A 15,683-nucleotide genomic window follows, 5' to 3' on the forward strand; every position below is an offset into this window, starting at 1 on the left:
CTGATTTGTCTCTATCTAGCTTTCCAAGAGCTTTTGAGAAATTAGTGATGGTTGCCAATCTTTTGCTTCTTTTGATGTGTTACAACGTTGCCTCGCCTCTTTCCTTGTTTAGGATTTGTTTTTTTATTAAATGTAAAGATAAATAAATAATGTTTTGGTAGATACTTAGGCTAATTAACTTACTGACAACTAATTAATTGTTTGATAATATACAAATTCAGTGATGCAACGAACATACGTCAATCTATATCATCAACAAACATATATACATATGTCTAGAGTGTGTGGTGATCAATCCTCACTTATATAAAACAGATCCCTAAGTATGATCACAACATGAGCCATCACTATACGAGTCGCTAGTATTGGACTCGTAATTACCATCACCATCACCATTGCCACCACCCGTGCCCCCACCCGCAAAACCACAATCACTAGCACCACCACCCGTGCCCCCACCCACGATCATGTCGCCGCTCCTCTCAACCTCTCAGCGTCGCCTCTCGGCCTCGTGTGAATCCACCTCTGTTATGTCGTCCTCCCTGCATTAGTTGGTGAAATCAAATAAGAACATATTACAGTTAACATGAAAATAAACTACAAAACAAAATAGTGATAACCACAAGTGGATTTGGCCTGTCAGCAAGTGTCGCCTGCAAAGCGCGATAGCCGTAGTATGTGGCGTACTCTATCTCCTGCACCGTAGGTGCACGACCATAGTCTTTGGTCTGCATCAAGACAGAACCAAAAACTTATTGATTTCTTCATTCAATAATATTACCTTTGAAAGTTAAAATTTGAACGGTTTATACTCATAAATATGGCCACAAATCCATCTTGTCCCATCCGACCTAGTCTAGATGTGGGACCAGCTTGTAGTCTCTTTTGTGCTGCCATCTATGTAAATTTGATTAAACAAAATAACATAGATTAGAGAATAGTTAGAATCAATCTAGCAAAGTTCATATTAATTCTAATATACGTTAACAAAGGCACACACCTTCTACTGAGGAAAAGTGATGCGTAGGCATCTCTCCTTGCAAAAGTATTGCCATGTCTCCATCATGCACATATCAGCCCTCCTCTTGTTTGTCTCCACCATATAGTAGCGTCTATTTATTTTTCATATTATAATAAAGGTTAGAGTATACAATAGAACTTGTTAGATCTCAATGTTTTGTTTCTTTTATTGATTTTTTAACTTCGATCATTTGATAAATGACTCATGTTTTTATGGTACTTGAAAATCAGATTCGAACCAATCAGAGGGTACACTGCCACCTCCTACTGGTGGTGGTTAGGATGCACAGAGTTTCAATACTGCACATGAACCTGTTTACGATGATTTCTACTACGATGAGTCTATTATATGCTGGTGCGCTCGTTGTCGTGGTTCGTATCGGAGGCCATGACGAGAGTGCTTTTCACATGAGATGACTCATGGTGCTTTTGAGCGAGCAGCTGTTCTATTATATGCTGGTGCGGTCGTTGTCGTGGCACATATCAAAGGCCACGACGGGAGTGCTTTTCACATGAGATGACTCATGATACTTTTGAGCGAGCACCACCACCTGAGGAGCGACATCGACCTATGGTATGTGACTATTCTTCCTTAGTTTTATTATTGGTTATTTTATAAATCAAAGGCTCATATATATTGCAACCATATTATATATGTAGGTATATTCACTTGACGACAAGGATGACTTCACTATCAGTGGTGCACATGTCCCTCGCACACGGCACGGACAGGTCATTTGTCAGTTTTGCAGCTCGAGATTTCTCGACATCCTCTACCTCGTGCTTTGGAGGCTGAGACGGGTGGAAATCATCCGTTGCCTACTTGTTTGCATTCTCTAGTATAGACGTATGATCGAAGACGATACGGAGGATGACAGAGGATCAGTTCCTTTAGATGGAGTGGTTTTTAGCTTATGGGACAATCGTTACATGATTGCTCCGTCTACCATTAGTGAAGCAGGATGAGGCCTCTTTATTGCCCAGGATTTGCATGTGCCCCCTCATTCAGAGATCACCCTTATGTCTTTTTGTAGACCTGTATATAGATGGGATCCATGGCATCAGCTTACTCGCTACATTCAGAGCATAAGTACTTATGAGTTATGTCTCAATGCGGTCTCTCTTTTTGATAGAGAGATTATACATGCAGAAGGACAAAGACTCTATGTTGATGAAAGACTTACTCTCAAGGAAAAATAGCAGGTTTAATCAATAGTAGTCGAGGGATGAGTTCAAGAACCAATTGCAGTCATGCCAGGCAAAATTCTCATATTCCGTACATGTTGTGAACCGGACCAACGTGTTGTGAACCGGACCAGAGCACAAAAAAAAGACTCATGAGTCATGAGTCATAATACACCTCAAAAGCTCCACATGAGCTTAGTGTAAATTAACGTCTAGCTGGCGAAAAGCGCCTGCAATTAGTCTGAAAGTGCTGCTTTTGCTTTTGAAGCATCGCTTTTTCTCTCGGTACATTAAAGTGCGTCATTAATTCCCTCCTTTTACTTACTAGTGTAATTAGATTGGACCTAGCAACATATACTATATGCTAGATTGCGGGCTAGGGCGGAGCAGCGCCTCAGCTTGTAGTGACGGATCAGAGCTCACCTATCGGCAGATTCTGCAGAACCTCACCCTCCGTCTTCCCGAGGGGGAATCCAAGCAAATCATACAACAAGCCCTCCACGACGTCTGCCTGTTTCAGAACCCCCAATTACTAGGTGTTGCTGCTGTAGCTGCGGCCGGAGGAGGGCATGGCGATGGCCATCTTCGTACAGATCATCATCAGAAGCGCCGAGAAAGGCCTCATGAGGAGGCTATATTCATGGCAGAGGACATCATGATCAGTACACCTGGAGCTGATCAGGACTCCTCCAAGCGAGCTGCTGCTCGGGCTTCTTCCTTCTCGGTAGCATGCCACATCTGCCATAGGTCCTTCTCCTCAGGCCCGGCCCTGAACGGTCACATGAGAGTCCATGGTGGCAGCGCCAGCAATTTTAATGCGCCAGGATTTGATGTATCATACATCGCTGAGAAACCGGCTCAGGTGCTGAGATCCCCAGAGGCGGCGCAGCAGCTGGATGCCGATGAAGCCGTCATTCTGGGGGACCATGAGCTGTTACCGCACTCTGCGCCCCAAAGAAGCGACAAAGGATCAGAGACCGAGACCGGAGCAGGCGAATTAGGTGGCGAGTCCTCCAACAATAATAATATGGAGGTGGACATCGACATGAGGAACTCCCCGGAAGATGCCTGGGCAGAGCCTGAGACAGATCATGTTGTGCAAGCTCAACCTCAGCCATTATGCGTTGGCCAGGATGTGGCACCAGCTCGGCGCGGCCGAGGGCGCAATACCAAATTAGGAGCCGGTGCGCTTCTGTATCATGATCAGCCGCAGCAATATCAACATCCCAAGGACAATATCAATCCCTGCAAGCGCATGGTACCTCATGGTGGAGCAGCATGTGATGATCATATTGATCAGAGCAGCTCCAGCTTAATGTATGACCTCAGGCACAATCCAAAGACGAGGCATTTTGTGAGCGATGAAGAGTGCGAGGTCGATCCTCCACCACTCCGATCAGAGCAGCACAACAACAATAATTTCAATAAGGGCATTGTTTTGAGGTTCAAGGCGCCCGTGGCACCAATTACTGCCGATGAAGGCACAATTATAGAGGACCATGAGCTGTACTCCGAGCCCCCGCGCGACAAAGGATCAGAGACCGAGACCGACGCAGACGAAGGTAGCAAGTCCTCCAACGATATTATGGAGGAGGAAGATATAAGGAACTCACCACCAGATGCCGGCGCAGAGCAAACTCGACATCAGCGGCCATACGTCGGCCAGGACGTGGTACCAGCTTGGCGCGGCCGGGGGCGCAAGACCAAAGGAGCCAGCACACTTCTGCATCATGATCAGCAGCAATATCAGCATCCCAAGCACATGATAAATCCCAGCAAGCTGGTGTCTCATGGAGGAGGAGCTTGTGATGATCATATTGAGGACAGCAGCTCCAGCTTAATGTATGAGCTCAGGCACAACCCGAAGCCGAGTCGGTTCCTGAGCGATGAAGAGTACGAGATCGATCCGCCGCCACTCCGTTCAGTGGAGCAGCACAACAACAATACTACCAAGAAGAGCATTGTTTTTAGGTTCAAGGTAACCGCGGCATCAGCTGCTAAGTTATATCATGATACGAGAGATCAAGCCGGTGCTAGACGTGCTGCTGCCGATCCGGAGGACAATCAGCTGCCAGCCATTAATCACCGTAATAACTACCCATGCTCTCTCTGCCCCAAGAGCTTCCACAGTCCCAAAGCTCTGTTTGGCCACCTGCGACAACATCCGGAGAGAACTTGGCGAGGGGCGACCATGCTTCCTCCTTCTCGTCCTCCTCCTCCGCGACGACCGCGGACCAGTGCATCCAGTACCGCGAGCTTCACTATAAGCAAGCTGGAGCAATTAGCTGAAAAGGTTGTTGCAGGTGGACATCATCATCATACAGAGATAATTGCTAGAAGCCTGCAACATGGAGCTTCAGTCGATGCTGATCACATTAGTGTGAGCTCAGAAGATGATGACGTAGCACGTCCTTCTCATAGTATGGCCACCGATCAGGCAGACGAGATACTTGAAAAGCGGCAGCGGCCCCCCATAGACTTCTTAGAAGAGTTTGGTGTGGAGGATGCGGCCCGCGTGCTTGTTCTCATGTCTACCGATATGGGTCATGCAACCGGTGGCATCATTAGAGTGAAAAGGCCAAAGATCGGCAGCTTCCTCCATGAATCAGCTAGCGAGAATAAGAGAGACAGTGCCCGCGGGCAACAAAATGTTCCAAACGTACCGGTACAAGATCAGGCCGCTGCGGTAATCAAGCCTTCTTTCAAGTGCAGCACGTGCAACAGGTGTTTTGCTTCTCATCAGGCATTGGGAGGGCACAGAGCAAGCCATACCAAGGGGAATATTCATGAGGCCACAACAGCAGCTGCTGGACCAGCATCATCATCATCCTCCTCCGTAATGCGGCCGGCACATCAGAGGAGCACCAACATCAACGGCGGCCAAAGCCCTACTGGACAATGTACGGCCACTCGAGAGGGCAGCGAGGAGGATCAGAAGAAGATACAGTATAAGGCCGGCTTGCACCCGTGCTTGGTCTGCGGTCTCGTCTTCTCAACAGGCCAGGCCCTGGGTGGCCACAAGCGGTGCCACTGGAATGGTGGTGGCAGGGGTACTAGTAGTACTACTGATCATCATCAGCTGCCAAATGATGTTGATACATCAGAAGACCCTCCGAAATTTCGAATTCCTCTAGTATTTTCGTCTCAGAAGGCCCAGTCGGATGCTGATGAGGCCGCAGGCCGGCGCCGCCCCGACATAGATTTGAATTTGCCGGCCCCTTCTTCACCAACCCATGATGATGATGATGGAAGATACATTGCAGACCATGGCCATGTTGATCAGCTGGATAATGCAGATCAGGATCGCCCGGTGGCACTCCCATCAAAAACATTAATATAGCTCATGAGACTCGAGGCTCGTCCTACCGATGATGATGATCATGGACCTACTTGTACAATGTGACTTCCCCGATAATTAGCCTGAATCAAATTATACCCCAGAGAGATCATAAGACTGTGGTCATATGCTGTTGTGCTACTGTGGATTTCCCAAAGGGAGTTGCCTTGAAGTCTAGTGTTTTTAACGATGTATTGATCCCCTGATTAACCTTTTTGTCACGACTTGGCATTAGGAACTCAATGGAGTCTTCTTGGGCCCTTTAATTTGGACGTTTAGTGAAACGCTTAAAATGCTAATCCATTTTTGACCAAGCCTAGAGGCCTAGTCCTAAAAACATATATTTGATTTTTCACAGAAAATCAAATATAAAATGTTAATCCATTTTTGACCAAGCCTAGAAGCCTAGTCCTAAAAACATATATTTGATTTTTCACAAAAAATAAGAAAAATAAAAAAAAAGAGATCTTCTTAGATCTAGTCACCTAGGTGACTTTAAAGCTTACTTTTGGGCTGTCAGTCAGTTATCATAGCCTCTCTCTATCATAGTCAGTTATCTACCTTTTCGAATTCCAAACATTCCAAAAATTCGTCACTTTCTTCCCCCCTTTTTTGTGTGTGCACCAGATCTCTTTCTCTCTCTACATCCTCTCTCTAAAACGCCCTGCACTCCTTTTCCATGGAAAAAAGCGTCTTTCTCTACTCCAAAAGCCATAGCTAACAGATCTATACTCCTAAATGAGCCTTCTCTCTCCAAACCCACAATAGTATCAAAAGAAAACCATGTCCCTGTCTTTGAAGCTGTCCTTAAAAGCACCTATGTCTAACTGCATAGATCCATTACAATTCCACGCAGCCATCTTTAGTGTGGTCCCATAAGTCTCCTCCCGTCATGTAGAGCGTCACTCTACAATCACCAACCAACCATCTCTGTAGAAAGCCAACTTTCCCTTTTTCCTTGCTGCTGTAATTTCTGGCATCACCTCTCTCATACGGGCAAGCTGCGAAAGAGCGAGGTCGTCTTTGAGAAAAATACCAGTCTTCTTAAGAGTGGGCCTCGTCTTTAAGAAATCTTTCTCCTCCAGAGAGGGGAAGGGAAGTATGAGGGCTCTTTCCTTTGATGACTCTCCCGAACCTTCATTCCTCTTGCCCACTCTCCATGCCTTTGTATGTGAGGGTTTCTCCACCCCCATCATGGACATGAGGTTGGAGACCTCTTTGTCGACGTTGTTCATGTCTTTGAGGCCCGTCACCCTCACATGTACTGCACGCAAACACCCTCTTTGCTCCTCTTCAAGTGTCATATTAATAAGAGCACGTGTTGGGGTGATTTCTTTACTTTTCCGTTTCTTGGCAACGTTGATCCATTCTTCTGCCGCCTCCATTTTCTTTTGTGTTTTGGTGATGACTTCCACCCACGACACTTCTTTTCCTCTTCTTCTTGGATGACCCGTACTTGTGCCTTGATGGAATTCAATTCTTCCATTATGGAAGGTTGAATTTTCCCTTCTTCAAGCCGTCCATTTTTTTGCCTAGATGAGCTCACCTTGTGGAATTTGAATCGTGGCTTCGTTGGTGGCCACTTTTCCCTCAAGAGAGGAGATCTTGTTAATCATAGTCTCTTTCTCCTCCTTCCAATCTCGAAGAATTGCTTTGGCTTTGTTTCGCCATTCTTTCATCTCTTTTTCGATAGCCGACATTCTCTTCCCTGTCAGCATGAAGAATGCCTTCTTCTTGGAGTCTGGGAAAGACATCGTTCTTTCAAGGGAGGCCTACTCGAGGGAGTTACGCAAGGGAGGACGCCATGGATCAGGTGAGAAAGCGAGAGAGAGATGGCGGGGGGGGGGGGGGGGGGAGAATGAGAGTGAGAGAGAGAGAGATGACCGGGGGGAGGGGGGGCTGCAGCAGGTGAGGGAGCGAGAGAGAGAGAGAGAGATGGCGGGGGGGTGGGGGCTGCAGCAGGAGAGAGAGAGAGAGAGAGGGAGAGAGAGATTCAGCACGGTTGTTGTAGAATTTTGAATTACACAGAGAGTTAAGAGAACAGCGCTGTGAAGCGCGTACACAGACAGAGAACTGAATCGGTGCATTTTATTAGGCGTGGCTATTTGCTTTATACATGTTCGATGCGCCTTTTGGCTTGCATCGCTTAGTTAATTAAAAACATATTTAAAATAGAAATATTTGATGCCAGTTGTCACACGTATTTCTTCAAGCCCCCTTGACAAGGGCATCCTCTTCTGTGAGAGCTCTGAGTAAGCCAACATGTTCTGAACATTCTTTGTGTTTATCAGCTGGTAGAGCTTTCGTTAGGAAGTCAGCCCACATTGTTTGTGTTGATGTATGCTCTAATTCAAGTTTCTTCGATTCCACCAATTCGCGTGTAAAATGGTACTTCAAATCCACATGCTTTGTCTTTTCTGAATGCTTTGGATTGCTGGCTAAGAAAATACATGACATGTTATCACAGAAAATTTTTAAAGATGGTTTAGGAATTAGCCTGAGTTCTTCAATGACTGATTGTAGCCATAGTCCTTCTTTGGCAGCTAATGCCACAGCTACAAACTCCGCTTCAGCTGTTGAGAGTGTCACTGAAGTTAGCCTTTTGGATTGCCAAGTGATGGTGCCCCCTGCGAGAGTAAACACAAATCCAGCAGTAGATCTGCGGGTATCTGTTTCCCCCCCCCAATCGGAGTCAGACCATCCAAGAAGAGGAATGGGTTGACTCGTAGATTGAGAAGAAAATTGGATCCCATAATTAGTAGTATGCTTGAGGTAGCGTACAACACGAATGAGTGATTTCCAATGCGCCATGCTGGGATTATGCATAAAGCGGGATAAGAGGTTGCATGCATAACAAATATCTGGTCTTGTTCCAGTAACTAAGTACCGTAATTTGCCAATGAGAGACCGGAATGGAAATTGTGACATGTATTCTTGTTCGTGCACATTGGTTGGGCAATCTTTTATTGAAAATTTACATGTAACAGGGAGAGGTGTGACAGCGGGTTTGATGTCAGATAAGCCAAATTCTTTTAACATAGAACTGATGTAAGATGATTGATGTACAATAATAGTTTTATGAGTGCGGTCACGAATGATTTGCAGCCCTAAAAAATATGTCAAATTCCCTAAAATGGTGATGGGAAATGCAGATTGGAGCTCACGTAGAGCATAATCAATGACCGCGCGAGTGGAACCTAGCATGGGGATGTCATCAACATAAAGTGCCACAATCAAAAGACTGTCACGAGTGTGCCTAATGTACACATTGGGTTCAGAATTAAGTCTTTGATAGCCGTGCGAAAGCATGAAATCATTGAACCTGTGAAACCATAGGCGTGGAGATTGCTTTAAGCCATAGAGAGAGCGATGGAGTCTGCAAACAAAGCGAGGAGATGTCTTCGACTGAAAGTATGGTGGCTGCTCCATGTAGATTTCTTCAGGCAATTCACCATGAAGAAAAGCAGTTTGGACATCAAGATGAAAGAGCTCCAAGTCAAGGGCAGCAGCGAGAGCCAGCAGTAGACGAAAGGAGGACATGCGAAGAACTGGTGAAAAGGTGTCGCCATAATCGAGACCAGCAACTTGACTGAAGCCCCTAGCCACCAGACGGGCTTTATATCGAGCAACTGAACCATCAGGATGGAGTTTGCGACGCAACACCCACTTGCATGAAATAGGCTTGCGTGCGGGAGGTAGTGGAACAAGTGTCCAGGTTTTGTTTTTCTGCAGCGCGACAAGCTCATCTTGCATGGCTTGCTGCCATTGTTGTGAGTGGGGACCAGCAAGGGCCTCTTCTACAGATAAAGGGTCAGATTCACTATCATCATGCAGCTCCGGGGAAGTGAAAGTAGAGCCAATAAAGTCGTCATCAGCAAAGGAGGACACAAGATTTGCCAAAGAGGGCTCAGTTTCCTGATAGATTTCAGCCAAAGATCGAGTGCGAGGTTGTGGTTGTGGGGGTGATGAAGAGGCAGAAGTAGAAGGGGATGTGTTTGACAAAGTAGGCCATGAGCTGGGGCAATCAAAAGACGGAGGTTCGGGTGTAGAAACTGGTTGGGACTCAGTGGAGTGAGAAGCAGGGTCTTTATCCAATGTGTCCCACTGAATGGCTAGTGGTCTGTAGGTAGGTTTTTTTCGGGAGGATGAGGAGGAGCCGAGTGCTTCATATGGAGGCCGTCGTGTTGAATGAGGTCCGGTAGGGTCCCAAGGAGGATTCGAGCATGAAGGTTGAGTGGATTTGCCATAATCAAGGCGGGTAAAGGAACGAGTGTGGCGGGCAGTTCCATGGCTGGCTGGGATCTGTGAGGGGACCAATGGAGTAATGGGCTGAGTTGGTGGATTTGTTTGAGGGATGAGGGGTGGATTCAAAGCAGGAGCAGGAGCAGGCGGGGCTGCAGGTAGAGGTGCAGCTGCTACAGGTGCAGGATCAGGTGGTGCGCGCCACGAAGTAGTGGACCGAGCATGAGGAGAGGAAGAAGAAGACGCAGTTGAGGGTGCAGGTAAGACAGGGAGGCGAGGTCTATCTTTCAAAAGAGAATCTTCATCGAAGACGAGACTGCGGCTGTAAAAGAACTTACGTTGAGAAGTATCATATAGCCGATAGCCTTTGATGCCATAGGGTTCACCATAGCCTACAAAAATGGCTTTGATTGCATGATCACCAAGCTTATGGCGCTGAGAGGGTGGAACATGGGCATAGGCAGTGCAACCAAAAATTCACAAGATGGCATAATCTGGCTTTTGACCATACCATAAAGTGTATGGAATTTGGTTGATAATTCTTGTGAAAGCACGATTTTGAAGGTAGCATGCGGTCGAAACTGCTTCTTCCCAGAATGAGGGAGAGAGGTCAGCTGTCTTAAGCATGCTACGTGCCATGTTCATAAGAGAACGGTTCTTTCTTTCTGCTATGCCATTTTGCTGAGGATTGTATGGTACGGTAAGCCGTTGGCGAATACCATGCTGTTCACAATAAGATTTGAAGATATGTGATGTATATTCTCCTCCGTTGTCGGTTTGAAGGGATCGTAAGGGGAGACCTATATGATTAGTCACGATAGAATGGTAGGACTTAAAAGCATTCAATACAGTGTGTCCACTTTTGTTTGGGATGTAGGCCACACTTGTATATTTAGTGAAGTCATCTATAAAGGTGATGAAGTACCTATGGTGGGTTAGAGATATGACGGGTAATGGGCCGCACAAATCAGAATGCACAAGTTCTAGAGGATGGTGTGTTGATGTCCTACTAGATGGGTATTTTGTATTTGCTAATTTGCCATATATGCAGCCCTCACATAGATCTAAGCGGCTTCTCCTTGGTAATGCATAATGATATACAAGGTTTCGGGTGGCAATTGTTTGCATGGTGGGTAAGTTAAGGTGCCCTAGGCGATAATGCCAGATCAGCGTGCTATAGTCAGGATTTGGAGTCAGGAAGCTACTATGACATTCTTCAATGAGTTTAGAATGTCCTAAAATGTAAAGTTTCCCAATTTTGGGACCAAGAACTTCATACCAATCACCCCCAGGAAGTCTATGACGAATTGTGCAATGGTTAGCTCCAAACTCGACTTTAGTGCCATTTTCTGCAATTTGGCTAACTGAGATAAGATTCTTGGCTATGTAGGGCACATAATACACTTTGTTCACAGCCACTACATTGCCATCCGAAAGCATGATGTGTGCGGTTCCTACGCCCAAGGCTTGTTGGGTGGTATTATTACCAAAGCGAACTTCAAAGGGCTTGGTGAGGGGTTTATAATGTCTCAAGACCTCACGATGAGATGTAAGATTACATGTTGCCCCTGTGTCTAAGATCCAAGAAGTTGAAGGTACATTGTAGGGTAAAGGTTGAGACATGTGTGTGGCCATTAGGCATAAGAGTATATCCTCCTCTGAGGATTGGGTAGATGTCTCGAAGGTTTCCAAGTCGGATTCCTCATCCGAGGCGGAATTAGAGACATAGTTTGCATGGGTCTTTCGTGAACGCCCATGTTGCTTCCAGCAAGTCCTGTCATCATGACCAGTGACTTTGCAGCTATTACAGTATGGTTTAGTAAAGCGAAAAGGGTGTCTAGTATTGTTTTGTCGCTGAAATCTTGAGGATGAAGACTTGGGTCGCCAGTTTGATGAGGATGAAGTCCTGGAAAAGGAGGAGCCATTTGGGCGTCCTCGTGAGGGCATATTGCGTGAGAACATGGCGATGCTGGTAGATGATGAAGAGGTACTGGGAACTACAGTGCGGCGCATCTCATATTCCTCAAGGATTGAAGGGATAAGAATGGGCAATGTGAGGTTAGGAACATTGGTTTTGGTAGTAATGAAGGGTTGCCAACTGGGAGGCAAGGCAGCGAGCAGCAATACAGCTTGAAAGTCATCAGGGAGGACAAGACCAGAGATGATGAGGTCATCCATAGCCAAACGCCAAAGGCGAATGAATTTATCGGCCTCACCATCTTCCTCCATATGCAATGAATTTAATTTTTTATACAAATTTACCTGAGAGGCTTTGTTCTTCCGTTCGTATGTAGCAATCAAATAATCCCAGATTGACTTTGCTGTGGTGAGGGTTCGTACCGCCTGGGTCTGCGCATCTTCCATGTGGAGTAACATTTCGAGCCTTGCCTTGAGGTCCTTCGCCTTCCAATCCGCGTGTGTAGGGTCAGCAGGAGCGGGGCACACAGAGGTGCCATCAACAATAGCCATCAGATCCTGTGTTTGTAGGATCATAATCATTTTCGTCTTCCAGGGTTGAAAATTGGTATCCGTCAGCCTGTCAATCTTGTAGGAGCGGTTCCCTTGCGCCATCGGATGAGGCTGTCCGGATCAGCAACACCAGAGGGAAGGGAGCGCTGTGGCAATTCGTGGAGGGTCTGCGCACCTCTCAGCGAGATACCATGTAGAATTTTGAATTACACAGAGAGTTAAGAGAACAGCGCTGTGAAGCGCGTACACAGACAGAGAACTGAATCGGTGCATTTTATTAGGCGTGGCTATTTGCTTTATACATGTTCGATGCGCCTTTTGGCTTGCATCGCTTAGTTAATTAAAAACATATTTAAAATAGAAATATTTGATGCCAGTTGTCACACGTATTTCTTCAGTTGTCAGTATCACCTTGTGGGAGATATGGAAGGCACGTTGCCTTCATATTCTCAGTTCTCGGACCTTGGAGATAGAGTAGGTTTTGACTGGGATTTGGCTGAACACTATCCACTCCTTGCGCAGTCAGTGGGAGAGCTCTGGTGGATCATCCACTGCGGCTCTTGAGTGGCGACTGGCTTTCCGCCGTTTGTGGGGTGTTTCTTCCATTTTCTTCACCTTATACGGTGAACAGATCCACTGGCACTATAGGCCCCCGGAGTGGTTTCTACTCCATTCATCCTACAGGCCTCCATGATCCCCACCTATCTGGTTGTGCTTCTTCAGTATACCCAGTCCTTACTACCCTGGTAGCAGGCATCTTATGCACTACCTAGGGACTGTATGATTTCTAGTAATATAGACCTGCTGCTTTTAACAAAAAAAAAAAAGAGAGAGAGAGAGGGGGGGGTGGGGGGTGGGGTGTTTGGTTTTATATCGCAAAGTGTTTTTTTTTGTTGGTGGGACATCTTGTCTTTCTTGCAAAAGAAAAGAGGCAACTTTCTTGTAGGCAACGGCATAAAGTTCACAAAGAAAGGGGAAGTCATCGTGTCTGCATTAGTAAAGGGCAGAAGCATAGATTTTGTGGAGCTTATTTTTGCAGTGAAGGATACAGGTGAGTCTATTGTGATTGGGTGGCATTGTATATCCACAAACAAACACGCGCGCGTGCGTGCGCGCGTACACACACCTTTTTTTTGTAATTCTGTATATTACTAGTGGGAAACTTTGATCATGATAACAATCACGAGATGAAAGGAAAACCCACCAAAAATAGGACTACAAAAGAAACTCTTCTATTATTGCAGAGAGAAGAGTTATATCCTACAACTCTAGTTTGCGAAGTGGAAGTTCACCTACTTCGAGAGCAAACTGTAAATTGTGTCGAAGAGAGAATGTAAAGGCAGCAAAGGTATCTGTGGTGAAGCCACCAAACATTATATCTATATGGCTGTGGCACACAATGCATAGAAATCAATATCTGATCCTCACCAAGTAATCATTGTATTCCAAAAGTTTGTCTAGAAATATCCCAAATAGCCAGAAAACTTTCCCAAAACAGCATCCAGGGAGACAAAGTCGCAGAGCATTCGATATTTGCCATCTAAGAGTTTTACTTTGCGAGCAATACCAAAAAAGATGCAGAAGTGATTCTGGTTGATTTTTACAGTGCACACATGTTGCAGTAGCAATCTGTCTTCTTTCCAAAAAGCATCCTATTGGTAGGATTCCAAGAAGACATCTCCAAAGAAACAAACGTTCTCGAAGAGGCAGGCAGGAGCGCCATAACGATTTTAATCGTTTACGCCACCGAGACAAAGATCTGTTTTCGTCCGCCCCCCCCCCCCCCCCCCCACAAACACACACACACACAAATACGTTCTTTTTGTAAGTCTTATACCACTCGTGGGAAAATTTGAGAGTGAGGAAACTCACATAAGGGAAAACCTAGAAAATGAGGAAACAATTTAACAAAGGACCTTTCTTATAGATGGGAGAAGAGTTGGCAACTGAAACACTCAAAATATATCTCTAGGATGTGAAAGGCAATTCACCAACTTCTACTGAAAGTTTCTCTCTCTCTCTCTCTCTCTCTCTCTCTCTCTCTCTCTCTCTACCTTGAAGGTAGGTAAGATGTGTACACACATGCATACATATATATTATATTTCTGTTTATGTATATTAAAGTAACAAAGTGTCCATTAAAACATTTACATCAGTTGGATCATTCCTTGGCATAAAGAATGAGTCATCAACATAGGCCTGCCCAAAAAAAGTGTGCCCATCAGGTAGCATCAGACCATGCAACTGTCCTTCTGTTAGTCGGTCCATAAATAATAGCGAAGGGTGAGTGGAATAGCATAAAGCAATACACTCAGTGGACAACCCTCCCTGATAATAGATCTGCCTAACTGCCATGAAGGGGAAAGTTTAGGACCCAACGCTAGGAAGAAGAATCAGCATACAACCAGTAATTTACATTCACCAACTTAGAGCCGAGCCCCATCCTCAACATGGTCTGAGAAATGAAATCGCAATGGTGTCAAAGGATTTAGCCACATCCACCTGCATAATGAGTACATCCTGTTTAGTGTACTTTGCATACTCAATATCGAGGAGGGTAGTCAACGAGGGATAAATCCATACCGAGGAGGATGATGACCATCATGAAGAATGCCTTTAATGATGTGATGCACTATCATTTTTGCTGCAAGGTTATAAACCACAGGCATAAGAGTAATCGGCCGCCAATCTTGTAACTAATCAACCAATCTTGTTTTGGGGGTAAGCTTGAGCAATCCATGTTTCCAAACTGTAGGTAATTGCTGAATATTCCATGCATGATTAATCATGGCAAGTAAAGTATGCTTAAGGTCATCCTAGAAAGCAAGGTAAAATTCCACTGTTAGACCATCCAATCCAGGAGACTTCCATTTACCAAGATGGAGTAAGGCATCATGCGATTCTCAATTTGTGAAAGGCAACTCTAATTGTGATGCTTTTTTTGAAGAGACAATGGGAGTAACCACATACCAGAATTGCCGTCGCGCAGCAGTAAGATCTGGAGTCAAAGGTGATGTGGAAGAAAAAGTCTTAAAGTAAGAAGCACTTTCCTGTGCAAGCTCCAACTGATTGCGGGTGTAGAAATCGAAGGGGAGGCTACAGCCATGCTGGTGTTGCCATGGCTGCAGCAGGAGACGCGCAAGAAGGGAGATGGAGAGAATCGCGTTGCAGATGAATCGTTGTTAATTGATTGTATCGATTGTTGACGGTTACATTTATATACAAGTAGAAGCACCCATTCATTTGCATCACTTCGTGATGGGCGTTCACACTCGTATAGTGGACACGAGCATTAATTCCAACACTCCCCCTTAATGCGAATGTCCGCATGAGGGTGAATGATGAAATGTGATGTGTATAGTGATGTATGCATTATGAATTCATGTGTAATGCTATATATCTTTACATCATGAGTCGATGATGATATAAC

General features: G+C 45.5%; 1 protein-coding gene and 1 pseudogene across 1 annotated transcript; both read right to left on the bottom strand.

Moving 5' to 3' along the window:
• Nucleotides 1–6,432: 6,432 nt before the first annotated feature.
• On the bottom strand, nucleotides 6,433–7,260 carry LOC147614034 (uncharacterized; annotated as a pseudogene).
• Nucleotides 7,261–7,750: 490 nt separating this feature from the next.
• On the bottom strand, nucleotides 7,751–12,355 carry LOC147614035 (uncharacterized). The gene is made up of 2 exons (XM_086780354.1): nucleotides 11,071–12,355; nucleotides 7,751–10,176 (listed from the first exon to the last, which is right to left on the bottom strand). Exons 1-2 carry the CDS (start codon nucleotides 12,353–12,355, stop codon nucleotides 7,751–7,753), a joined length of 3,711 nt encoding a protein of 1,236 aa, XP_086636480.1.
• Between the last annotated feature and the right edge of the window lie 3,328 nt (nucleotides 12,356–15,683).

This window comes from Cibotium barometz, chromosome 42 (assembly GCF_041138505.1).
Source record: "Cibotium barometz isolate CiBa-2024 chromosome 42, ASM4113850v1, whole genome shotgun sequence".
Lineage (NCBI taxonomy): Eukaryota > Viridiplantae > Streptophyta > Polypodiopsida > Cyatheales > Cibotiaceae > Cibotium > Cibotium barometz.